At 47.0% G+C, this 27111-nt stretch overlaps 1 protein-coding gene across 2 annotated transcripts in view; it reads right to left on the bottom strand.

Moving 5' to 3' along the window:
* The window catches only part of ARHGEF16 (Rho guanine nucleotide exchange factor 16), a 340813-nt gene that overhangs the window by 230395 nt on the left and 83307 nt on the right, over positions 1-27111 (bottom strand). The window contains exon 1 of one of the 2 annotated variants that reach the window (XM_086921559.1): positions 10490-10699. The exons of the other annotated variant lie outside the window; for it this stretch is intronic. Within the exon in view, the coding sequence (XP_086777685.1) occupies positions 10490-10568 (79 nt within the window). The 5' untranslated portion in view covers positions 10569-10699. Of the gene's footprint in view, positions 1-10489; positions 10700-27111 lie in introns of those variants that run through there. 2 annotated transcript variants of the gene reach the window in all.

Raw genomic sequence — 27111 nt, 5'->3', positions numbered from 1 at the left:
ACCAGGAAACACAGACGTAGAATAACCAGCCACCTCGTTCTTCGACCAGAAATCACAAGTCTAATGAGTAGTCAGTGCATACACTGACCAGGAACCTCACATCGAGGTACCACCCACCCTGTTTCCAGGAACAAAACCTCCAGTTGGAAGCCAACCTGTCCATGGACCATGAAACACGTGTCAGGTCAACAGAAACGCCATTCATCGACCAGGAACCATATGTCTAGTTACCAGTCACCTTGTTCAACTGTCCCAGCACCCGTCTAGTCCTGCGTTAGTGTTGGTGATGATGAGAAGGTGGCTAGGGTGCTCGACCTCGGACCTGGGGATCTGGGTTCGAGTCTCGGTAACGACGCCAAAAACCTCCCGTGATTCTGGGCAAATCCCGTAATCTTCCCTGCCTAAAATGAATGTGTGTCCTCATGTAACGTAACTGGTAATATGTAAAGCGCTCTGATACCCGATTCGGTTTGGGTCTAGTTCGCGCTATATAACTCCTTCCATGCTCATGACGAGCTCAGCTCGTCATGAGGCACAGCGGAGCTGCACTCATGACGAGCTGAGCTCGTCATGAACAATGGTAAATGTGGGATCCCAGCACCGGGGAGGAAAACCCTTAGCAGCCATGGAGTTAAAACTCTGCAAAAAAAAAAAACATAAGGTGACAGTGTGGTGAACCACAGTGTGTGTGACCTTAATTTTCACAGCTTTGGAGCCAGTGGAGAAGTGTGGCTCAATGTTTAGAGCGGCAGACCCTGATGCAGAGGTCTAGCCCGGGACCAGGGTTCAATTCCCCGCCTCAGCGGGTCTTGGGCTCAAAATTCCACGGACCTGATTATTCTCGCCTCGGTGCCTATTCTAATCATGGAGTCCCACTCTGCAACTCTGGGCAATAGCTTGCTTAATCTCCACAACGGCCCCCACAACGCTAAGGATGCCTGGCCTCCACCTTGGGGGTGCCTTGGAGTGGACGCCTCACAGGGAAAGCCAGGATGGGTACCACAGCGGTATTCGTACAAGCGCCTTGAGACCCTTGCGGGTGAGTAGTGTGCTATACAAGTATCAATTTACATTTACATCGAGAAGCCAAGTGGGTATTTGGTGGCATGCACATGACCCTGGACATCCACAAATGTGTAATGCCACAGTAGTGCAACTGTAGTTTACTCACGTTTGGGAGCAGCGTTTTCCCTGTGAGATTATCTGAGGAGCGGCGTCGGTGGGGGTTTAAGATCTCGGATTCAAGAGTTGTCCAGCAGCACCCCGGGCACTGCCAACCAATGACGTATTTATTAAACCCAACCCCCTGTGGTGGCCAGCGATATGCCTATCGTGGGTTAGAGCACCTCTCCCCTCAAGGAGCGGGTAACATCTGTGTCCCCCAAGCAGAGCTACCCTCTCAACTGCCCGTTCCCCATCTGGGGGCACTCCGTCCGTCCCCTGCTGTGTTAGTCTCACTTGCACCGAGTAGCACAGAGCATCTGCTGCTATGCGTGGGCCTAGCTCCCCAGGCTAGGTCTGTGCGACTGTGCCCCTTAGAACCACCCGAGCGCCTTGCTCTGCAGTTCAGCGCCTGTAAGCAAACCTCATGCATTCATTCATGCCAATGCCATGGACATGGACATGGCCCACACGCGTAAGCTCGCTGTCTCCACACAAAGGTCCTCACAGTGCAGCGAGAGCCTAAGTAAACACGAAATATACAAAGAGTAATGATGTTCACCCGGTAATGTTAGAGACGCGACCATCTTAAATGACATGTTTATGCAGGAGTATTTAATGCTCTGATTTTAAAGGTAGGGACGAGAATATATTGTTGACGAGTGAAAGTATCATTTCCACTATTCGAGATAAGGCTTTTTGTTGAAATTCCGACAATCTTTGGAGCTAAACATTATCATGTGTTTTTACCTTAAAGGCCCTTTGGTGAACAGATGGCAGCTGTGGAGTGCCCCCTGGTGGTGTAATGTTGTCAGTGCAGCGTGACTGGAATAGACCTCGAAGTAACACGTGTGTGGTTTAACGCCTTGAATGGGTCAGAATGCCCTGAAACCATCAGACTCTAGTTTTCTTTTATTAGATCTGCATTCGTTACCAGTAATAACTTGACTGAACTCTGAGCTTTAAGTGGGCCGGGTCCTGCACTGGTAGTTCTAAAAAGCAGGCGCTAAAAGCAGGCCCCTATTGGGCTTTCTGTTTTTGACCTCACCAGCAGGGTGAAAATAAAATCTTAACTCTGCAGCAGTGCCACCCTTCACAGCCTCTGGGATCTGTGGTTAACGCGACAATAAACTGCTTACATTCTAGCCAGCTCAGCATTTCATCCTCCCGAAGTCGTTACTACAAGCACCAGGGAACTGGCTGGTAGCATCTGTGATAAGGGCTTGCAGGCCACGACTTGATGGACTCTGTTGTGATGCGTGTATGGGTATGTTGTTTGTTAGCCCCAGAGTGTGTGATGCATGGTTGAGTGCTGTGTCCCCACTCCTGGTGAGCATCCCAGGCCGTCCCTCTATTTCCCACTAAAGGTAAGCGAGTATACACGGCCCTGGAAGGACTCGAATCTACAGCAGAAATGCAGTGCCCTGCGACGTTCGTTCAGGGCAACGAGTGTAAAATAGAATGCAAATGTCTGCTAAAGTTTGTGCCCCTGCAAATTCCTGCTGCCGGTGCGACTTGTGGATGCTGGGTGTCATTATCATATAGGTATTATCCGTTTCCTTAACGCACTTTCACTCATGACTAGGCACGAGCCAGGGTAATGGAAGCTGACCCTCCTTAATAAGATTAACTCGGGCCTCGGATTCCTCCAACACGGACAAGTCGATGGCGATCGCTCGATCTTTAATGTCTGATTTCCGATTCAGTTCCATGTCTCACACCCTGCTGTGGCGCGCGGCGGTGCACAGAGTCAATCTGTTCGATGAGTTCGGCCCAGTTCGACAGCGACCTCCCTTGTTCTTCGCACCGGTTTATCATCTGGTTTTAAGCGAGAAGGATCCATTGCTAAGTTACTGACAGCGAACTAGAGAAGAAACAAGCATTGAAGAAAGCTGTTAAACAAGACGTGAGCGAAACCGAAACCTGTCGTGGGGTGGGACTTCCGTCTTCTGAAGCCCGGGCCCATTGAGCCCAGAAAGGAGCAGTGGTGACGCGGGTCTCCCATGTCCGAGGGAGAGCCCCGCGGAGGCTGCAGAAGTCCGGAGTGGTGCGATGCGGTGAGTGGGGTTAGTTGTACTGGGGGTGGCGGGGGCGGGGGGTGTCTCTGTATGTGTGCGCTCATGTGTGTGTGTGAGCTCGTGTGTGAGCGGGAGCGGCAGCGGCGGGGGGAGGTGTGGTGTGTGTCTCTGTATGTGTGCGCTAGTGTGTGTGCGTGTAGGTGCGCTCGTGTGTGTGCGTGTGTGTGTGTGTGGCTCTCTATGTGTGTGTGTGTGCGCGTGCGAAAGCAGGGGGGGTGTGGCTGTGTGTGTTGGAGGCTTTCAAGGGAGACAGGAGATGGTGAACGCGCGCGTGACCTGATCCAATTCCGGCAGGCTGCACGTGCCCATCTCTTGTCTCCCTTTTGCCTCCTTGTAAGCAGAGCTAACGGCTATAGGTCTTGTGGCGAGAACGCGCTTTCGCCAGGGCGAGACCTAAAAAGTGGGTTGACTAACTAAGTGATCATGACATGTGACATCACACGTGAGATCGCATGTGGCATCACAGGAAGAGGCATCTGTAAAAGAATTACTTTTAAAATATGGGTATTTAAATGGCTATTCGTTTAAATACTCACAGTCCGAAACAGCTGACATTCTTACAGTGCATGCTTTATTTATATATAGGGACTGAACAAAGCTTGCTAATAAATCAGTTTCTCTTTAAATCTTGTGAAGTGATAATAAGCTGTGTGCCTTTGTTTCCCTTCCACTGTTCTAGCACCTACGTGCAAAGCTGCAGATAGCTCCCCAGACAGGATTGTACTCGCACAAAAGGAGAGTTGATGGCCTTTAAATCAGCCCTTTGTCTTGGGACAAACTGGAGAGGGAAATAAAACAAGCATTGGTAATGCATAATTTTTGCCTATTTAATGAATGAAGAGCTGTTTTCATCAATCATAGTTCAAAAGAAGCAAACAGCTCCCTGACAGATAACACGGGAGTGGAGAGGATGTGGCGCAGTGGCCAGAGATTCTGACTCGAGAGCTGGGGATCCCAGTTCGAGTCTTACAACATCCTGTGATTCTAAGCAAAACACTTAATCTCTCTGGGTGATAAAGTATTATATAAATATGCTTCAAGAGTAAAAGGCAAAAATGTATGAAAATATAGTTTCACCAAAGCGGATGTTAACAGTATTTCGGCGGCAGGATACTGATAAGAGAAGAAGACCAGGAACAGCATTGGTAAATGCAGGAAAATATGCTACAGTCAATAGAAATGAAGGAAAGGTAAGTGACATCCACAGGAACCAATGAAAAGCCAGGAAATTGAAAAGGCAGGATGGTAGTCACTTTTACCTTTTAAGTTTATATTGAAAACAATAGATTTCTCAAGCACTGCAAGAGCTGTGCAGGTGAAACCTAAATAAGCCCCTTCACCGGCTGCAGGTTGTTGCTTGCCGGAAAGCAGTCAACAGTGCGGGTACTGCTGAATGTTTCCCGGCGTCATAAAATTACACTGGGACAAATTCAGCCCAACTTCTTAGCAAGGGGGCAGTGTACACCCCGTGAAAATAGTGGTAGGACGCTGTCTACCTGCGTGTACCCCCGACTCGAGCTCTGCATACTTTCCTTTGAAAACAAGGGTCCTGGGATCCAAAAACCTCTCTGTTCAATGCTTATGAAGCCACTAGTGGAAACATTTTTATATCAGGAAAGGAGTAGTTTCAAGAGCTCAACAGGAAGGCTATATCAATCACTGCACCAATAGCTTTACACCGCAAACCTCACAAATCAACAATCAGACAGAAATCTGGTGGATTCCGTGGAATTCTTTTTCCAGCTCCTCTCTATTCAGACATGTTAACTTTTGCAGAAGAGGGGACCAAAATGTGTATATTATAGAACGTTCGAAACGCTGACCCAGTGGCCAGATTAATCACCCAGTACAATGGTGCGGAAGGAACACTGGTCCCTCAACAATGCGATAATACTGCAGGAAGCTTTATTAGGTCACTTTCACAGATCTGGGCACACTTCATGCTTAATTAGAAATGTAAACATCATTTACACCAGATGTGACAATTGCCATGGAAGTCAGAAAGTTCATGTCAATCTCCATACTTACTAAAAGCAGGTGTTGAAAGCTTAAGTCTTAAGAGTAGGTGTCAGATTAAACGAATCACCCAATGGAGCTGCTTTACTGTAGTAACCCGCCATTGCCATGTTTTTCAGTCCATGCTAACTCTCTTAACTGGATGTGTCCAACTCCAAGCCCAAGCTTGAAGTACTCTTGGCACCCAAGGTAAGGATTTCTAAATGTTGCTGTTTTTGTAGAAATGGTGCTGCTGGCTGATACTTTCTGAAGGGCTCTCGCTGTCATCGGCTCACCTAACACCTGCCTTGTAAAATACGGAAAATACTTAGACAAGGGACGAATTATAAAAATGCCTGCATTAGGGTTAAAATGTGTCTCTCACACTTTCCCTGCCTCCACTGCACCTTCTTGAGCATTCCCATGTTCCATTACTATGAGATTCTGTATTTTAATAAATGCTTTCCACTCTCTCAACCTCTTCCACACGCTGACCACTGTATACTCGGTTGAGGAGGTCTTTGTTCACTGTTTGGCAGTCCAGAGGCCAATGTGCTCACATATTTCTCCTCTCTGATCAACTGTGGTTTATTGGGCAGCTTCTCTTAGTTTTGGGTCGAATAATTTGCATTATTCATTGTTTCCACATGTTATGGTCACCTGTATCGCTAGTCTGCTGGTAGTTGAACTGTGACCTGCTATGTATTCTTTTTTCAAATCAGTAACATGTTTAATCATGTGCAACAATGGGCAAAACATTTTTGAAGCCTTTTGGAATTAATGTACATTGGCACACTAGATGCTTCTTCCCTGTAGAAATTGGAAGCACATTGGAGGCTGCCCCGGCTCATGAACATCCTATGGTACTTCCTTCTGAAGGTGCTACCCAGTGATCTAAGTGTGTTACTCTTACACAGATTTGGAAGAAAGCTGTATCTTGGCCTAGAAATCCATTTTCAAATCAAGGTCTCATATAGGATCAAGATAAGATCATTTTTACCTTGGGACTATTTAAGATCTTGATAATTTCTGAAGAAGTTAACCTAACACGGTCTTATTGGCTTGTGCTTCTGAAGGCATTACACTCACACAGACCTTATACTTTTCTTCCTTCGGTTGTGGGGGAGAGGGGTATAACCTTGGTGTAGGGATCCATTCAAAAGAGATCAACTTAATACTGGGCTTTCAAGAGACGGGACTAAGTTCTGAAGGTATTAATTTAGCATTGACCTCTTGTTCCAGTCATTCTGAAGGAATTGTCATGCCGGGGCATAATATCTTGTCCCTTCTGATGCAGTTGCTTTGCTATCAGCATTCTGCCTCGCATCCCTTTTAAGTGGGTTACCTTGAAGTCCATCATAACCTTTGTCCCTTGTAATCTAAAAGCTTCCCTAGCATAGACTTCCTGTAAAATACTCTGCTCTAGGCTTGTCTCCTTCCATGGACATTCCCATGACCTTGCTAGGGTGAGAAGGGGGTACTCTGCATTGACTTTGTGTCTTGATCTGTTCTGTCCACAAGAGGATAACCTTCAAGCTCCTCACCCACGAACACAAGGCACTCCTCAACCCCAGACCAGCGTACCTCAACAGACGACTCAGCTTCTACACCCCACCCGCCAGCTCCGCTCCTCCCACCTTGCTCTCGCCACAGTCCCCTGCATCCGAAGAGTGACCTCCGACGGCAGATCGTTCTCCCACCTCGCTGCCAAAACTTGGAACACCCTCCACACCCACCTACGGCAGACCCAAGACCTACTGACCTTCAGAAGACTCCTCAAGACCTGGATTTTCGAGCAGTAGCAGCATCCCCCGTCCCCCAGCACCTTGAAACACTCACGGGTAAGTAGCATGCTTTATAAATGCCATGATTGATCGATTGATTGATTGAAAGGGGACCTACTAGGGGCCTCTCCTGAGTGGGTTAGCCTGGCCAGTTGCGTAGCATGTGGGGGCAGTGGGGCTGTTGCCCCGGGTGCAATTTTCTTAGGGGCATTCTTAGGGGTGCAGAATTTTGAAGGAAAAGTGGAAAGATACTTGCCTTCCCCAGGCACTGGCAAACCACGCTGGGCTGCTGAACCTGGCATCACATCTCGCCTCAGTAGCTTTTTATGAGAAGAGGGATTTAACATTCATGGACCTTGTTCTGTTATGACATGTGAAGGAGGGGGCTTGGCTGGACATCCTATCTTTGACCCTTCTCCAGTGTGTCACACTGCTAATGACATTTGTGTCTTGGTCACTTGAGGAGGAGGCTCCCCATGTTCCATTCCTTCTTGGTCCAACCCAATCAGAACTTACCCTGACATGAAGCAACCACATCAAACCCTTCTGTAGATCACGCTTGCATGAACACCTCTCGTGGTTGCATCGCAAGGGGTTTCACAGGTATGAATATCTTATTTTCGCTTTTCTGTACTGAGTTAGCACAGCTGAGCCTCCTGTCCTGGACACATGTCTGGTTATTTACACCAGCAGTACAAGACTGTTCCTATTCTCACTAAGGAACCAGTGGGTGAGTGGCATGTTTGCATCTGGCATTGAAAATAATCTGTAGTCAAGCGTGGCATCTCTGTTGTTTTGTTCCATTTCACTGCAGACGTGGCCTTGGCCACTGAAAGCAAAGATGGGCTGGTGATTCTTTATTTACTGTTGGAACAAATGCGTCAAGCTACCACTGCCAGAGAAGAATGAAAAACACAGTTTTGTGCTTTTGCAAATTGCAGTTTCAAAAAGTGACAAGTTGAGACAAGCAAGTATCTAGAGCCAAGGTATCAAACCCCTCCAACTTTCAAACTGTACCTTTTTGTAAACCACTTGACAAAATCTTCAGCTAATATGACTGCCAACAGGAATCCCAATAAGCAAACTTAAGAAATACTCCTTAACGCTCCCCTCTCTCCACAACAACAACGGTGTGATGCAACACTTGCAAAACAAATTCTGAATTGCCCGATTGCCGGAACACTTGGCCTGTTTTGCGGAAATCTCTCCAATAGTGGTCCTCATTTTTTGTTCAATTAAATAAAGTTTCTATTTTTTTCTAGTAAAACGTTGTTAGTACCTCAATGTTGCATTTAAATCTCATTGGTTGCAATTTTCACAGTTTGGGATTTTTGTAAGTTGCCAGTTACAAAATATGAATCTTATGCCATAGACTGATCTCTTGGGTATTCAATGAGAAACCATTGGAGGTTCTTTCCTGGAGACCCAGACCATCCCTTTGGCTATACTTTCTGATACAAAAGGGGGGATTGCATTGGGTTCCATTCCAAAACATGAACCGAATAGAATGAATTTCAACTCTATTGAGTGTGCTGTGGTTATTGAGAAGGAGGGTGGAAGGAAAGAGTTGGGCGGCACATTTCCCGCTGCAGGATGCAGTGCCATGATATAGACATTGTGCCAGAGACAGATAGTGGCTACAGCTATTTCTTCTCCTAAGAGAGGAGGACCGTGTGGCGTAAGAATACATTATATAACTACACACGCATATAAACCGTAAACAAGGTCCACAGGAATTATAAGATTTTGCAGTGGCGGCGTTTACTGCATTAATATGCATTTGCAACATAATTCATCATCTGCTGCATGATCTGAAGATATTAACAAAAAAGTGTTTCTAACTCAAACGGATCAAAAGTTACAAAAAAGCTGGAGACACATGTTCTGAGCTGAAGAATACCCTTTGGAAAGGTTGACTAGCCCCTGCTATATTTGGGTGTTAAACTGGTACCAATGATATGAAACCTTTGCTCACACACCGATAACCAGTGAAAAATTGTCAATAAGCAAGTAATACAATCACAAAATGTACTGCAATATATTTTGCCTTTTCTTTCCGCATATTTCAGTGAACCCTGCTGTATAGATTTGATCCTCCGCAACTGCATAATTCCAGTGGCCCAGCCATAAATAAAGCAACAACAAAACTTTTATTGAGCGATCTTGGAGCAACTGGAAATGAAAACTGCAGCATGAGTGTGGATGTGTGCAGAAAAGTGAACACCATGAAGGGGGTGATGAAGGGATAAAAAAAAACTCACTCTTCATGAACCGATAAAAGACTCCATGACCAGAAAGAGCTGTGTCACATCATAAGGAGGGCATGGACCCCATAAAACTAAGGCTCACACTCACGCTACAACTCGAATCAAATATCTGTCAAGGACGGTTTGCACGGGCACTTGAACAACTATCTCTCACTCTCCTCAGCTCCACTTCAAGGTGCACCTTCACAGCAACACTGTGTGAGCGGCTTCGCCCGTCGTGTAAAACAGCACCCCATGTAGGCCCCTCGCCCCTCTCCACAAGGACCTGCAGTCGTCCAGCCTTGGTTCTGTTATCCAGACATGCACCTTCTGTAACCCTCGGTATGGGCATCTTGTCCTACAGACATGGGCATCTTGCTAGCCTAGCATGGACCTCTTGTTACCCAGACATGCACCTTCTGTAACCCTCGGTATGGGCATCTTGTCATCGAGACATAGGTGGGCATTTTGTAAGCCTAGCATGGACCTCTTGTTACCCAGAAGGGCACCTTCTGTTACCCAGGCATGAACATCTTGTTACCCTGTTACCCAGGCATGAACATCATGTTACCTGTTACCCAGGCCTGGCCCTGTTACCAACGGATACCCCTTCCAACCCACTGCAACGAATAGCAACACTTGGGCACAAGGAGCCGTACAAACAATAAATGACTGTAGTTATTATACGTTACATAAAAAGGAAGATGACGTCTTGTTAGTAGATTAATGGGCATCCTTCCTCCGAAATCATCGACACCGTTAATGGTGATAAACTACCTGTAACCTTGGCATGGGCTTCCGATACCACCCATACGTGTACCCGCTGTTACCTTGGCATGGACTTCGGGTCACCCTTTCATGACTCTGCCCTTTCTTACAGAAGCATGCCCAGCATCTTCTATAAGCCGAGCATGCACTTGACCCCCCCCCCCCCCTCCAACTCCCACACACACACACACACACACACACACACACACACACACACGGCAGTGGGCATTCCTTTACACACGTATGACACTGTTTTCCAGGCACGGGCACAGTTCACCTATTATCCTCCAGTTGCCCAGGCACGGGACATGCCGTACCTTGGCACAGCTTCCCGTTAACTAGGCGCGCACTTGCTGTTAGCTTGGCACAGACCCCCGACTGCCCATCCATGTTCCTGCTTTTACACAGGCATGAACCTTCAAGTTTGGTTGCTCCATCATTAACAAACGCCGGCTACCTTGAGTTGGGGCGATGCTCCGTTTCTTCAATGTGAATTTCCAGATGGGGTCCATGGAACGGCTCTGGCCTCTGCTCATGGTTCGCTCTGAAGCGCGGAACGCGCTGCGCGGTCCCGCGGCCCTGCACCCTCCAGTCAGTGCTAGAAGATTGTGGGGAGGTCGGTTTATTTCCCCGCTGAGTGCCCCTGTTTCTCCTCAGCCGTGACAGAAGCGCCACATTAAACGTGTTGAAGTGCTGCTGAGAAGTGCCAGCGTCCTCTCACCTCGAAGTGTCGCCACTGAGCGTCTAGCAGCGCCTGTCTATTGAAAGAACCGGTTTGCGCAAGAGGAAGCGCTCGGTGCACGCCCACAAATGTCGAAGCTGGTGGGTCCCTCGCTCACACAGGCACGAGCTGAACCGGCAGGGCCTGAAAAAACTGGACGGGCCGCTTTTTCAGAACAGAAAAGGAGTGGCGGCAGGTTGGAGGGTGGAACCGTGGCACGCAGGTAACTGTGAAAACAGTCCCTCTCGGGTTCTGGGAACACAACACCTTTCACTGCAAGGGCTTTGGTTTCAGTTTGATTTCCGAATCGTGATTGGTTCATGTAATAAGCTTCTTCGCAGAATTGCGAAGTCGTAGCTCTGACAGAATTCTTCCCACGTCTATTGGGGGTGGGGGTGGGGGGAGGGGACCTTTAAGCCGGTGCAGTTTTATTTTTCACCCAGTGGGACTAAACATGTTAGCGCTTGCAGTTACATTCTCGCCTTTTAAGTGCTGACCTGCAAGTTCCATCATGCTCTCCCAATTTGATGAAAAAAACAGTGCACGATAAAGTTACTGTGATAAGGGCCTAGCTGACAGTTATTCAAGTTAAGAGGTCACGAAACTTTTCGTCATTAAAAAAACCACTTAGGGCAACGCCAAATATTTTGGTGTTTGTAAAATTGCAAAGGTGTACACAAGCACCATCAGCAACATAGAGTCCAGTATAGCATGCATAAGTACACCCCCTTCTCCATACATATGTCCCCATGTCAGCCCTAGGGTAACAGCAGCGCAGTGTTCCTTCCGAACACAATGTACATGATAGTAGGCATGACATAGGCAGCAGCAATGTGAGTTCCTCGCGCACAACATGTACGTCATTGGGAAGTCACACACGCTTCCCTCCCATCCAGCACAACCTCCCGCACGTGCAGGTCACACGCAGCCCAGGAAGCAGCATTCCGAGGTTGGCTCACAGAGGGAGAACTTCTCGAGCACACGTGCATTGGCAGCGCCAGCTTCCCACACCACTGCCAGCTGGAATGGAACGTTCCCACAGACACACACAAAGATGCAAGGGACAACATGGGTGGCAACGGCACTGCAAGGGCCTCTCGACCTGAAGCATGCTGGAGTTCCCCTGTCAAGAGGATGTACGAAGTGGGTAAACATATGAGAAGTGTATAGAGAATGAGAGAAGGCACCCTGCCAGGTATTTGTAGAGGTCCTAGCTAGAGGATCCAAACATGATAGAAGAAGGGGGGGTGGTTAACCCAGAGGCTGAAGCTGCACAGGACAAGAACCAGGTCAATCCAAACAGACTCAACAACATATATTGGACGAATACATATTTTTTATTTTTTCCTTTTTAAATATATTGTTTGTAATTTTCAACAGACAGACATGTATAAATTAAATAGTCACAGTGATATTTTACAAGACACATGGCAAAGTTATTTTCTGGATTAAGATCTGCCCAGTACTGACCACACTTCAAACAAACAACCACACTCATTCACACAGGAGTTTTCTCTAACTATTGTTTGAACATTCAACTTTCATTCATCCATTCATTCATATAGTCCTGGCGTAGACAACAATAGATATTCAATAGGTTGCCTAGATCGGGAGGTTAATCCAGGCAGATGGTATTAATACGGGTCCTGGTGTAGTTAGGACAGAATGCCGTATTCCTGGGAAAACATGCCGACGCGCGTTTCGGTGAAAGGCCAATGTGGCCACACCTTCGTCAGGGCCGGGGTAGTATGCTGGGCAGGGGAGAAGAGTAAAATCTGGAAATAAAAAGCAGGGTCTTAATTCCGTGTTCTTGATATATATACAAAGAGACATTCCAACATACAATTTCATTTTCGTCATTTTTTTTTACATATATAAGGCGTATTGATATGATACATGCAGGGTTGACATTTTTGACACTGTGCAGTAACAGACTACATGGAAACACTCCCCAAGTGAGATTCCCTGTTTCGTGGAATCCAAAGAAGGCAAACTGATAGCCTAGGCTAAATGAACAGTAGAGCCTAATTCATAACACTATACATACATTTTATAATAGTTACAGTCACACACTCATTCTCATCCACCTAAGACCTCATGGTTACATTTAACCACATTTCATTTCTGTTTTTAAAGGAGAGTTTCACGTCATTATTATTAAAGCATGAGTTAAACCCCTTCGTACTTCACCCTCTTCCCTATTGCATCTCACAATGGGTCAGGGAACAATTTTAGGTGGAATTAGACCCCGTCTCATATCATCCTCTTTCTTTTTATTGCTCACATTAATTTGCTACACTGGATAGCATAAAGGACCTTAGAGTAAAGAAGGACTGTTTTATAAACACAGTAGGATGACTAGATTATCCTAATTAACCAAAAGGAGTTCCTAAGTTATTTCAACATGGCTTTACATAGAATGGTTCTCTTTTATTTGAATTACCTGTTTGTTTTATTGAGGAGGCATAAGGCGGCAATAGAGTTTAAAGACAGCCTTCACGAAGTCAGGAGGGGATGGATTCCAGTTGTTACCTTAACAAAAGGCGTACATATAATTACTATTCTCCATATAGAACTTGGAACTTTCTAAAGTACTCATGTAAAAGAGATATTAATTTACCAAACTATTGGGTCTCAACTCGTGGTTCTCTGACGGGATTTACAAGGCGCTTTGCTCGAACAAGTGGCTCACTTAGGCCGGGTAACCAGAGACACGGAGTGGCCGGTCGCTGTTCGTCGTATACTCTAAATTTCGAACAGAAAAAGTAACTATATCTCTATCCTTTATATTAAAAGAAACAATCACGCCCCAATGTCGAAAAAACAAACTAACAGGATGGTACCTTCCGCGATGTTTAGCTGTCAATTATTCTATTGTCTGTTCCAGGAAATCCTGTTGGTCATCAGGTAGGGGGTTGATCCTATCACATTGCTGTCTGTAACGACTTTTGCGATAGTTGGCAATCCTGTTGGTAACACAGCGTGATGAGAGATGCCTGTTAAATCCTTAATTCGCCTAATTTGTTCTAAAAGCAAAGAGGATTCGCCCAAAATTCATTACCTGCAAGCACTAATGCTGTGCCTTCAGTGCCGCAGACAGAATCCGGACAATCAGGTCGAATGTTTCTGTAGATGGTAAAACAAGGAAACAGATGAAAAAGAAGGTGTGTAAGGATAGCTCTATTGATTACGGAGCTATCACTTTCATTACAAAGGTAGTTACCTTCAGGGACGGAGCCGGGTTTATTTTTAGATATGGATCCCACTGGCTGAGTTGAACCGCCTGAGGTTATAACGGGAGACTGATCACTCGAGTTCCTAAGGGCAAACGAAAAAAGTAAATGACGCCCATGGCGTAAGAGTTTACAGAATCCATTTAAAGTATCGAACAGTCGCTCGAGAGTACACAGACGAGAGATGTATGAAGGATAGCTCTATCGATTACGACGCTATCGGTTTAGTTAAAAAGGTGGTTACCTTCAAGAAACAGAGCCGGGCTTTTTAATTTGGATTCCACCGACTATGTTGGGGTCATGACGAGATACTGCTCACTCGAATTCCTGGGAGCGAACGAGAGAAATACATAATGCCCATTAAGTAGCGGTATTACAGGGTCCGTTTAAGGAATTAGGCGGTCGCTCAGCTGTACTTACCGTCATAGAGTCGGTCGTTGTCGTCCGATGGGGTTCCGCCGGCTGCCTCGGTCGGCCAACTGCGCGATACAGGACACTCGCCTGTGCACCCTTCGATGACGTTTAAATAAGTATTTTTTCGCGCTTTCCTAAACTCTCCCCAGCTGCGTCTCACATTTAGAGAACACTAACAAGGGACTCCTAGCTGCGGTGAGACAGTCCCCGCCATCTTGGTTAAACTATCAAATAGTGGCCGAGTAGTTGCTAAGGCTTCTCCTCATTTACAGGACAAAAGGTTCCGCCATCTTATGTAAACCAGTAGTTCTTATAAACAAAAAAGGGGGGGATTTTATTATAAAATGGTGTAGCGAAGCCTCGCTATGCCCTTTTTGGTGAATATTGTGCGAGGGACAAATGATGATAGTGCTAAGACCAAAAACGTTCTATTACCCACATATAGGTATAGGAGGTCTAATTACTCGGGTTATATCATGTTCATATTAAGGCATCGGTGTAATATATATTTACTCACACCAGGCATCCAGATTATGCCTTATACTCAGTCAGACTACCCTATATTCCATCTGTATTAAAATTCAGCTTTCAAGCAAATTTCTACAGAATTGCTTGGTGCCAAGGGCATTCTTCATTAAGCCCTTTTTCCACCGCATTCAGGTAGAAAATCCAAAATACCTTTTAAACATATGAGAAGGCCTGGGAAGGGTGTAAAGAGAGAGAGATATTCGAAAGAAAACCTAAGTCCTATTACCACCTCACACATCAGCTGTCTCACTCTGAGCCAATTGGACGAGAGATACAAGGACAATTCAACAAATTAAAGGGACCATTCACCAGCTGTTATCACAGGCTTGTCAATGCACTGCTCCCACCAGTAACCATTCCATGGAAGCAGACACGGGGTGATCTAGCTGGCCCTGGGCCCACTGTGTGTTGGGTGAGGGACCACTCAGGAAGCAGGCATGCCTGGGTCTTGATACAGGCTCATGGCGCTGTGCGCACCATAGACCAGGAAATCATCTATGGATTACATCTGAAGTAGCTTGAGGGACAATGAGGTGGTGGGTAGAATTTAGTCTGGGGTCACTTGATGGCTGAGAGTGGAGGCCTCTCTCCTTCGAGATGCTGCTTTACGGGTCTTCTGCTCTTCTTGCCCTGGTGGCCCTGCTCCTGTTCACAGATGCGCTGCGAACGGTCCTCCATCATGAGAGCGCTTGCTGCCTTTATAGTCACTGTGAGATGCGCAGATCCTGGCCGATGACGGGTTTGAGATCTTGGGAACGGCGCAGCAGCTGCCAAACCCATCTTCAAGGTGGCTGTGGCTGGACAGAGTGAGCATTTCCACGCTACTGAGGGGTCAGGACTGGGGATGCCTCAGTATAGCCCCTGTACCCCATTTCCACTTGGACCTTTCTTGTGTTTGAGCACAATGTTTTACACCGCAGCGCAACCCATGCCCAAAGCAGTGATAATCACTCTACCATGTTCCAACGTGGGGCGCTACAATGCCTCCTCCTCTGCAGTGACTGCTCCTCTGCAGTAAGACTGCTCTTCTGGAATTATTGCTCATCTGCAGGAGGGCCGAACGCAGCAAGGAAGGATACTGTAATTCATTGTTCACGTAAAGAACTCATTTGTCCTCTGTATGAGACACCATTGAATCACACCTCCAATGTCTGGTGGTTATGCAACCAGATGCAAAATGTAAAAATAAAACATAAAATGACAACCATTGGCACATCAAATAGGTGGATCATTGTATAGATACAAACAGTTTTTTTCTTAATGTTTAGGAGTCTAGATTATGTTTACTTGTGTACCAGCATGATCTTGTGAGGTCGTTTTTTTGGTTGTTTACAGTGCAACAAACTTCAACTCAGGCATAGAGAGCCGAATAAACAAATTATTATAGTTATTACACATTACATGAGAAGGAACATCACGTCTGAATAGCCGATTGTACAAAGAGACATTCTACAAGTCAGGCTTAAAGTGCCTGTGAAGAGACATCTGGAGATGGAGTGGAGCCTGTGGTCCCGACATCTGGAGATGGAGTGGAGCGTGTGGTCCCGCTTCTCAGCTATCTCCTATTACTACACATTATCAGTCTTGTTCCAAACTTGACAATGTCGGACTAAGGGAATGCTTGGACAAAACTAAGTCCAAAATCCAACCTGATGCTAATATGGAGATGTTCATTGAACAGTTTAATCCTTGGATTGTGGGAGGTTTTGGCACAGTGCTGCTACTTAAAAGCAGGGTTTTTTTAAATGGTAAAACACCATTAGCTCGCTGGTGTGCCCAAAAGTTAGCACAGGCCAAAGTGAAACGTAAAAGGCTTGAAAGGGACCGGAGACAAGACTAATCTGAAGTCGAAAGAGAGGCCTATAAAGCACGACGTGGTAAAACAAAAAGGTTTCCCTTTAGGATAGCTCAACTAGAAAGCAATCACGATACCTCAATCAACTCACATGCATAACAATTCGCCGTTCTATCAGGAAATATAAAACAATAAAGCACTTACAAAGGAACAACTATATCAGAATGTATCGCAAGATTTATTCTTCATAAAAAATCAACAATTTTCCTTAATATACAAATTGATTAAAACACTTTTTCTAAATAAGCAAATTTAAAAAAGGCCATTTTCATGGAACTACAGGAGACATATAGACAGTAAACTTTGTCTTAAAGGTGTTATTTCAGACACAGTATCAACAACAGGAGGCGAGAGACATATTTCCCTATAACCAAAACACAGTTGTTTTCCAAATATAACAAAAACTGGGGCGTCAAAGCGTTTCGGTGGTATTGAGTCTATAAAACCACCTTCTTCAGGACATATGTAAAATTTATCTCCTTTTTCATAGGTATCACCTAATATAAAACAAAACAAAACATTCATTTATCTTCCATCAATACAAAAGCAAAATTAGAAGGCTATAACTCTAAATACATCAAATTAAAAAAACTTTTAAAACATTTTTTTTTAAAACCTATCAGTCAATACAGTGTGATTTCATTAATAATTCGAGATACATTCACTATACATATAGCAAAACTAATGTATCATTTGCCACAGGCTTAACAAAAGCCTAGTTATAAATAGTTTCATGTAGAGCTAACCCTTGGTTTGACAACATAAGAACGGGAAGAGAAATAACCCTAGTAACTATCGAATGATAGCCCTCCTCGACATGGAGTCAAAATACTATGCCAATATTCTATTGGAAGATCTTCTGACCTGGGCCAACGAAACAAAACGCCTCCCCTTCAATTAAACAGGTTTCGTGGCTAAATCCGGAACAACAACTAATCTACTGTCATTATCTGTCATAATAGTGAAAGCTACTGTGCAACAAATTCAACTGCACTGCTGATTGGGAACTTCAAAGCAGCCTTTGACCACGTGCCTCGGGACATACTGTGGCAAAAACTAAAAGGCTGGGGAGTACCTCAGTCCTTGTTACTAGCTATAGTCCAACTCCACTCCAAAACGTGGATAAAAATTAAGTTGGGTGAAGGCTCCCACGTTTCCAGGAAGATCGAGACCAGCAGTGGAGTAAAAACAAGGCTGCGTACTGGCCCCACTCCTTTTTAACCTGTTTATATCGGACCTTTCACCAATCCTTGACGCCGTTAATTGTCATCCCCCTCAATTAGATGGAGTACGAATCAGTAACGTCCTATACGCCGACGACTTTGTGCTGCTCAGCCATACGAAGGTGGGCCTACAGAGGCTACTTGATGAACTGCTCCCTTACACTGAAAACAACTTTTTAGAGTTAAATCTATCAAAAACAAAAACAATCACCTTTGGGAAACCTAAGAAGTCGCGTGGAGGGTGGTACTTCAACAACGTAAAAATTGATCCAACATTTCACTATAAGTACCTGGGAATACTGTTCGATTCCAGAAGCTCATTTGCTAGGCAAAAAGAAGCGCTGAGAACCAAAGCTCTGGCTCTAGAGGCTGCAGCAACAAAATTGTCAAAAAAACTATTAGGTCCCAGCTTTATCCCATTGTTAAAAGTGATAAAGGCAAAAACATCAAACTCCCTGACGTATGGCCAAGAGATCATGAAGGGAACTACAAACACTCTTTTAAATAAACTGACAACTAAAATCTTTAAACGTGCATTTCATCTTCCAAACTCAGCATCACCGGCACAAGTCCGCCTGGAATTTGGCTTACTAGATCACCATGGCATAGAAGCAGGGGCGTTCATAAAGTTTTGCAATAGATTACGTCAAGCACAGGAAGATTCACTGGAGGCCAGACTCTGGCAAGAAATTCAGAAAAGTTATGCCAGCCAAAAATATCGGCTCCACTTGGAGCATAGCTTACAACTACTTGGCATTTAGGACTTTTGGGGAACAAACCCCCCCCAGTCTGCATTAAAGCTAGCCATCAAGAAGAGTACTAGGTTGTGGTCCTTTCATTCAGACACGGCAACGCTGTCAAAAAGGGAACACGCCTGGGCAGTAATCACTAATTTTAACCCAGGAGTAGAATCCCCTCTCCTATCAACTAACACAGCACTTTACCTGAAAAGAAAGTTCCTGGCACTGAGGATGGGTGAATGGCCCTTTTTGAAAAATCTTCCAGAATGGCGCCGGAAAGACAACAACATCCAATGCAGGCTGTGTGGTTACCACACCGAAGGGTTGGAACACATAGTCTGCTTATGTCCAACAATGCTCATCTCTAGACGCTTATTATTGCGAGAAGAATGGATACGACTTGGAATTCGATCCTGCCGACAAGCCATAATAACAGCCTTTAACCCGGATAACATAAAGCTGAATATCGGGTTAATAAAATTAGTAACCAAAGCACTAAGCCAGTTGGAAGCCATCAGGGCTGCCACTCCCGTCCTGTTAGAGCCGAGCGAAACCTTATTACTGGATACACCAATGCCTTGTTAGCTATCAACAAATTGCTGACAAACTCTGAACGCAAGACTTACAACACCTGTTAAGAAACTAAGTAGAGTTTTAATTAACACGTTATTTCAACAACAAAAAAATAAACTCATTATTTTATGATGAGGATGCATGTTTTTATATTGTAAGGTTTTTAATTTATCAACAATAAAGTTCATTATTAAGTCATTCTTCTAGCCAGAAGAAACGTGTCAGCCTTGAACATCTGTCTCCCATGGGGACTAGGCTGAAGCTACTTCCAAGTCAGACCAACCACAGCCCTGGATCAAGCCAAACCAGGCCTTTCCACTGAATAAAACAACCAATTGCACAAGTCCTCCTTCTTGCACAAAGCACTTTCCCTACTCGGGCCTCATGAACTGTTTGTAGCTAACTTCAAGTCATACCAACTACAGTCCTGGATTAAAGCAAATCGCGCCTTCTCACTGATTAAAAACAACCATTTGCAGTCCTCCTTCCTGCACAAAGCATTTTCCCTACTCGGGCCCCAGAAGGGAAAATGACAATTCATCTCATGCTTTTACTAAATAGCCCCTTGCCCCCTGCACCAAGAAGGACTCCATTATCTTAGCCGGCAGACTTGGACACTGAACATCTCTTTCTCCCCACCTGGCTAGGACGTTTTATCACTTCTATTGAATGTATTTATTTATGTTACTCGATTTAAATTGTAATGATTTTAATTAATCAAACAATAAAGATTCTATGTCAGGACCGGAGGCTTCAGATTATGCTATATCTTCCTTCGCTTTATTAACATAAAGACTCCACAGCAGCTTAGGAAAAGATATAATAAGAACAAAAAATGCTTTAAACATAAAGCATTGACGTAATGTTCAACAAAAAATCAACAACAACTCCCAAGAGTCTCTTTGCGTAACCATAGTCCATAGTCCTATTACTCTGTCCATCATCACTATATAACCGGACCTCTCCTCATCTTCCTCCTCTTTCTTCGCTGCTCCCGCAGCCAGATAAGTGCTTTTCTATTTGTCTTCTTTTTATTGTGATTGATTGTCTTGTGTACGATCTTTTGGGGACTCCTTGCATGGTTTATTCCCTTTCAGAGTCCCCGGTTGCGGGAACGTTCTTCGTTCCTACGCGACTTTATTCCCACTTGGGTGCGGTGTGTACATAGACCGCACGGGGGCGGCCTGTCGTCTCGCCGACCCTCCGGCGCGCCTCCGCGGTGCGAGGAGCCGCGCCGTGGGGTCTGCTTGCGCAGGGGCCGTCCCTCGCGTACCCCTCTGACACCTGGTGATCCGGGTCTGTACTTTGCCAATTTTGACGCCCTCTGGGGTCGGTATAGCGGTTCTGACCGCGTGAAGCGCCTTCGGGCGAGATCTGTGCACCTCTTTACCCGTGTGTGGCCTAGCGCGCTTGAGGGGTACGTAGACCCGGTCCCGGCGAGGAGGGTCTGCGCGCTTGGGGGTTGGTGCTGCCCACCTGCCACGTCAGCTGGCCCAAAACGTGATCGCAGCCGCTGGGCCTGCCCACATTCCAGAACTTTCTCGGTTGCCGCCCTCTTGGGTGCCCCGCATTTGCACTTGGTTCCGAGATGGAAGGGGAGTACGATGAGGAGGCTTGCCCCTATCTGCAGGATGATGAGTTCTATCAAGCGGTGGACAATTCAATCTATCGTTGTGTGACGGAGGTGGTGGGGCCCATGGAGGACCGCCTTTCCGCTCGCATCGTGGAGGAATGCGCGAAGCTGGCAGCGGCGCAGGTGCCTCCGTCCCCCGAACTCCCGGGGACGTCCGGCGGGTTGCCACCCGCTCCGAAGAGACCCCGTGGGGAGGGGCCTTCATCGGAGGCCCAAGGCGTGGACAAGGGCGCTTTCGAGCGACTTCGGGACGCCTTCCTGGCCAAGGCGACGGCGGTGCCCCCTGCACCCTTGGTGGACCCTGGCACTTCGGGCGACGTGTCTACGGCACCCGCCTCCCCGATCTACGACTCTCCGGACACGGATGACGACGGGGAGTCGACCCGTTCTTGGCTTCCAACGCCTTCAGCAAAGAAGATGCCCCGAGACGAGTCGGGCATGCTGGACCCGGACGAGATCGTCCACCCCCGATCCGCGGCCTGGGCCCCGGGGGAGACGGTGGCGAAGTTTGTCGCGGGCAGGCTGCGCAAGCCCCTGGAGAAGGAGGCGAGGGGTTGCCTGCGGGGGGAATGCCCTCGGCCTACTCTGGAGGGGAAGGTGGCCATGACACCGGAATTGAACCCCAAGATGGCCACCTTCCTAGCGAAATTCATGAAGGACCCCCGGAAGGGGATCGACCGGTCCTGGCGGGCCTGCCAGGACAAGTTGTTGGATGCGGTCGGGCCCGCCACGAAGATCCTGGATATGGCGGAGGAGGCTCGAGCGAATGGCACCGCCATTTCGCCGGAGGTGCTCTCCAACTGGGCCCAGAGGGTGATCGTATTTTTGGGCAACGCCAACTGTGCACTGTCCACGGAGAGGCGGCGTTCGCTCCTTATCAAGCTGGATCCGAAGCTGGGGGACCTGGCCTCGTCGGAGGCAGGTGCCGTGGCTCAGGGTGGCCTCTTCGGTGAGCCTTTCATCCGCGAGCTGGGAAAGTTCGTGAATACGTTCACGTCGCTGGACAGGGCCCAGTCCAGCATCAAGAAGGTGTTCCACCAGCGTTTTTCTGGAGGGGCCGGTCGCGGCAGGGGCCGCGCGATCGGCCGTGGTCAGCAGACCAACAACCGTGGACAAGGCTCCGGAAGAGGTCAGTACCAGACCTCAGCCAACTACACCAACTTCTACCCCACGAGGGGACAACGCTATGGTGGCAGAGGGTTCAAGAAGAACTCCGGACAGGGACATGCCCCCGGTAAGTGTACTTTGCTTGGATCAAGTTCCGATTGGGGGGCGGCTGGCAAACTTTTATGGGGAGTGGGAACTGCTCACTGCAGACGCTTGGGTTTTGCAAACTGTAAGAGGTTTCCATATCGAGTTTTACGACCAGCCGACTCCGGCGAGGCCCCCGCGCCCGATGGTTTTTTCAGAATCCGACGCGCGATTGATAGACAGAGAGATCTCGGACTTGCTGCGCAAGGAAGCCATCTGTCTATCAACGCGCCACCCACATGGGTTCCTCAGCAACGTCTTCTTAGTAGACAAGACGGATGGGGGCAAGAGACCTGTGATCAATCTAAAAGAGTTCAATGGGTGGTTGGTCTACCGTCACTTCAAGATGGAGGGGATCCACCTCCTTCGAGACGTGCTCCTCCCTCGGGATTGGATGGTGCGACTGGATCTCAAGGATGCCTACTTGGTCGTTCCCATCCACCCCCCTCATCGTCGTTTCCTGCAATTCCTGTGGGACGACAAGGTGTTCGAATTCACCGCCCTGCCGTTCGGTCTTTCTTCGGCCCCGTGGTGCTTCACGAAGGTCCTCCACCCGGTAGTGGAGTTTCTCAGAAGTCAGGGGGTCCGTATGCTTGTATACTTGGACGACATTCTCCTCATGGGGCAGTGCCCAGAGGTACTGGCAGGCCAGCTGCGACAGGCTGTCGGCCTGCTTCAGAGACTGGGGTTCGTCATCAACGGCTCCAAGTCGGTTTTGGTTCCCACTCAGCAGATCACCTTTTTAGGTTTCGTGGTGGACTCGGTGCAGGCGGTCTTGAGCCTGCCGGGTCGGAAGGTCGCGAAGATACGACACCTGCTTCGGCAGACGATCGCAAGGGATCGTACGTCACTGCGCCATGTCGCCAAGGTGGTGGGCCTTCTCTCGTCCTCCATCCAGGCGATTTTCCCAGGCCCGCTGCACTACAGGGCTCTTCAACGCCTGAAGGCGCAGCATTTGCGCCGCGGAATGTGTTACGATCAGTGGGTCCCCCTCACGGACGAAGTGAAGGAGGAGATGTCATGGTGGCTGTCTCACATGGAGGCATGGAATGGGCGAGCGATCTTCGGGTCGGCTCCAGACCTGATCATAGAGTCCGACGCCAGCAGGTCGGGTTGGGGCGCCCGGTGCGGGGATTTTTCCACCGGCGGCGCCTGGTCGTCAGAAGAACAACAATTGCATATCAATTGTTTGGAGCTCCTTGCGGGCTCCTTCGCTGTTCGCTGTTGGACCAAAGATTCGGTCAAGGCTTGTGTCCTGCTACGGATGGACAATATTTCGGCGGTCCGGTATGTGAACCACCTAGGAGGTCCCCGTTCCCGCGCCTTGGCGGACTTAGCGAAGGATTTCTGGGATTATTGCCTGTCTCGTCACATTGCGGTGACGGCGGAGTATCTGCCAGGTCAGTGCAATCAGGTAGCGGATTGGCACTCTCGGCATCTCAGGGACGCCAGCCAGTGGAAACTGGATCCGGGAGTCTTCCGGTGGCTACACTCCCTTTGGGGCCCCTTCTCGGTGGACCTCTTCGCGTCCCGTCTCGACCACCAGCTGCCGCGGTTTTACAGCTGGAGGCCGGACCCTCTGGCGGAGGCCACGGACGCGTTCTTGCAGGATTGGAGTCGGGAACAGCCGTTTGCGTTTCCCCCGTTCTCCATGATCATGCGAACGACGGCTCAAATACGCCGCCAGGGTGCGGAACTGCTGTTGGTAACCCCGCTGTGGAGGTCTCAAGTATGGTTTCCGGTTCTTCTGGAACTTTCTTGGGATTTTCCAATCCTACTCCCCCTGTTTCCTCTGCTCCTGACGAGCCCGGATCAGGAACCTCACCCTCTCGTCATGCAGAACACTCTCCGCCTCGTGGCGTGGAGGCTCTCAGGAGACGCTGGACGCTCCCGGGCCTTTCGGGGTCAGCTGAGCACTTGCTCTCCAAAGCATGGGCCGATAGTACGACGAAGCGTTACAGATCCGCTTGGCTTAAGTGGATGCGTTGGTGTTTACGAAGGGATTTGGATCCCATGGTCGCCGGCCTTGTTCCCGTGCTAAATTTCCTGGCACATTTGGCCGACAAGGGTTTGGCCTATAGGACGATCAATGCTATCTGGTCGGCGATTTCTGCGGGTAATGATAACATCGATGGCCATCCGGTAGGGGAACACCCTTTCGTGTGCCGACTTCTGCGAGCTGTTCGCCTCGCACTGCCGCCAGAACCCAGGTACTCCGTCCTTTGGGACGTCAATTTGGTTCTGAATTTGTTCCTGTCGTGGCCAGCCAATTCTTATCTGTCTCTTAAAGAGCTCTCGGCAAAGTTAGCCATGTTGTTATGTCTGGTTTCTTGTAGGCGCGTCTCGGACGTGCGCGCGCTGGATGTCTCTGCACGCATTTTTTCCCCGGATGGGGTTACTTTTACGGTGGGCCGACGTACTAAGACGTCGTCGCGTTCCATTTCTTATCCAGCCTTTACTGACACTCCTAAGTTGTGTGTCGTGCAATGCCTCAAAGCATATGAGGACCTGACCTTGGATCTACGCCCTCCGGGCGAGCGTCAGTTGTTGATTGCCCTGCGGAAGCCACACAAAGCTGTCTCCTCCCCCACTATTGCTCGGTGGGTGCGATGGGTCATGCAAGAAGCGGGCATCAATACTTCTCTCTTTGGAGCACACTCCGCCAGGGGGGCCATGGCCTCTAAGGCATTCTCAGTGGGTGCTCGTCTGGAGGACCTAATGCGAGCTGCGGATTGGTCCTCGGATTCCACCTTCAAGAGGTTTTATTTTAAGCCGGTGGTGGATTTGGCTCAGTTGGTGGTAAGTAAGCTTTAAACTAGCATAATCTGAAGCCTCCGGTCCTGACATAGAATCGAAATTTGCCTAGCTTACGTAACGGTAAGTTTCAATTCTATTAAGGACACGGAGGCGAGGATTATCCCACCCGGACTACGGTGGTGTCTCTACCCACCCGTATGGCAGTAAGTAAAGCGTTTTCCTTTACATTGTCAGTGCTGTGTTGTTCACTGAATGCTCCTCGCCTTGTTGTCGCATTTCCTGGACCACCTCGCTGATGCTGTTCCTTTTTTGGCAGGCAACGGTGGTGCTAAACAGGACCAATGAGGCTCCAGCGTGATCTGCGCGAAGAAAGAGGAGGAAGATGAGGAGAGGTCCGGTTATATAGTGATGATGGACAGAGTAATAGGACTATGGACTATGGTTACGCAAAGAGACTCTTGGGAGTTGTTGTTGATTTTTTGTTGAACATTACGTCAATGCTTTATGTTTAAAGCATTTTTTGTTCTTATTATATCTTTTCCTAAGCTGCTGTGGAGTCTTTATGTTAATAAAGCGAAGGAAGATATAGCATAATCTGAAGCCTCCGTGTCCTTAATAGAATTGAAACTTACCGTTACGTAAGCTAGGCAAATTTCGATTGTACTGCATAAGAACCATTACAATTCTTTATTATTCACAATTCTTTGTAAGTGCTTAATTTCTCCAACACACATTCTCACCATTCAAATAAAATCAATCATCCACATTTCATAAGTCATAGAGACTCACCAGTGCTGTCGCACTTGAATTAAAGAGTCCTCCTTGATTCAATTTAAAAACGAAGGTACTGCAATGTTTAAAAAGGAATCTGCGGGGTACAATGAGATCGATATTAGTACTCCTATTTTAATCCTTTTATTCAGGGGTCTTAAAAATAAATAAATCCACTGAAGATCAATTTTGACTAGTAAATTACCTTTAATTAGTGGATTATTAATTCTTTGTGACAATTTTCTTATCTGGTCAATCGTGCCACCTGGGGTTAGCTCTGCCGATAAGAGCACAAATATACAACATTAGTTGTCAGCCCCCTTAGTCTTTCTCTAGAGTTTAACCTGTTAATTATTTAGGCTCAACATGACTAGATTTGCTTATTACCTTCATATTTGGTCCGCAATGGTGAAATATTATTTATCACTCTTCGGCGTATTTATATTTTTCCAATGTTATTCACCTATATGGATAAATATATGAGGTCCATATGCATATTAATATAATTTATTACAGGCATTAGTCAAGTTTAATACTTGTTGAAAGACATGGTCACTATCTCACCTTATTGAGAGTACACAAGCCAAATAGTAATCCGTTAAATTCTGGGCCCGGAGTATAACGTCGTTGTGGCTATATCCAACACAAAAAGTGGGGAACATAAATTAGTTCCTGTGTTTAGCACTTATGTAAAAGATTTAAATAAACCTCACTTTTAATTTCTATTAATAAAGCTTTATGTGACTTAAATCGATCAGAATTCGTTATGCGCTGTAACTGAGTTTCAAGTTGCCAAGTATAATGGAAACGTTATTTTATCGCTCCCCCTATAAAGCACGACTTCAAACGTAAAAAAGCTTCTTAAAATGAGAAAACTATTACCATAACGTAACATTGTGGGCCAACAACCCTACTAAATACCTTTTTTCAGTCTATATGTCTTTAGCTAAAAGAACACATCATCTGCCTTCTACTCAAAGGTTTTGCTCGGATTTGGCTGACTTTTTTTTTCAGATGATCATGGTTTCTATTTTATCAACATTCAGACCTACAGGGACTTTGATGGAAGGCTCAGACCCGGATGTCATCTTGCAAAAGGACTGGCCTAAGTTCTGTCCCATTACTGAGGAGGAGGTAATATCTCAAATCTTTCTGATAAATAAAACTATTCTCTTGACCCTTGTCCTTATAAGGGTCTTCAAGGAGATGGCACCTTTTCTTTCTCCCTTGATCACCATAATGTGTAACAACTCTTTAAAAAGAGTTCTAAAACGGCATTAGTTACACACCATTGTAAAAGGAAACACTGGATCCAAACGCACCTTCATATTATATTCCTATTCCTTTACTCCCACAATTCGCCAAAATCTTGAAAAATTG

Source organism: Lissotriton vulgaris, chromosome 5, assembly GCF_964263255.1.
Source record: "Lissotriton vulgaris chromosome 5, aLisVul1.2, whole genome shotgun sequence".
Lineage (NCBI taxonomy): Eukaryota > Metazoa > Chordata > Amphibia > Caudata > Salamandridae > Lissotriton > Lissotriton vulgaris.
Note: the sequence above shows the minus strand (reverse complement) of the source record. Positions and strands in the feature narration are given on the sequence as shown.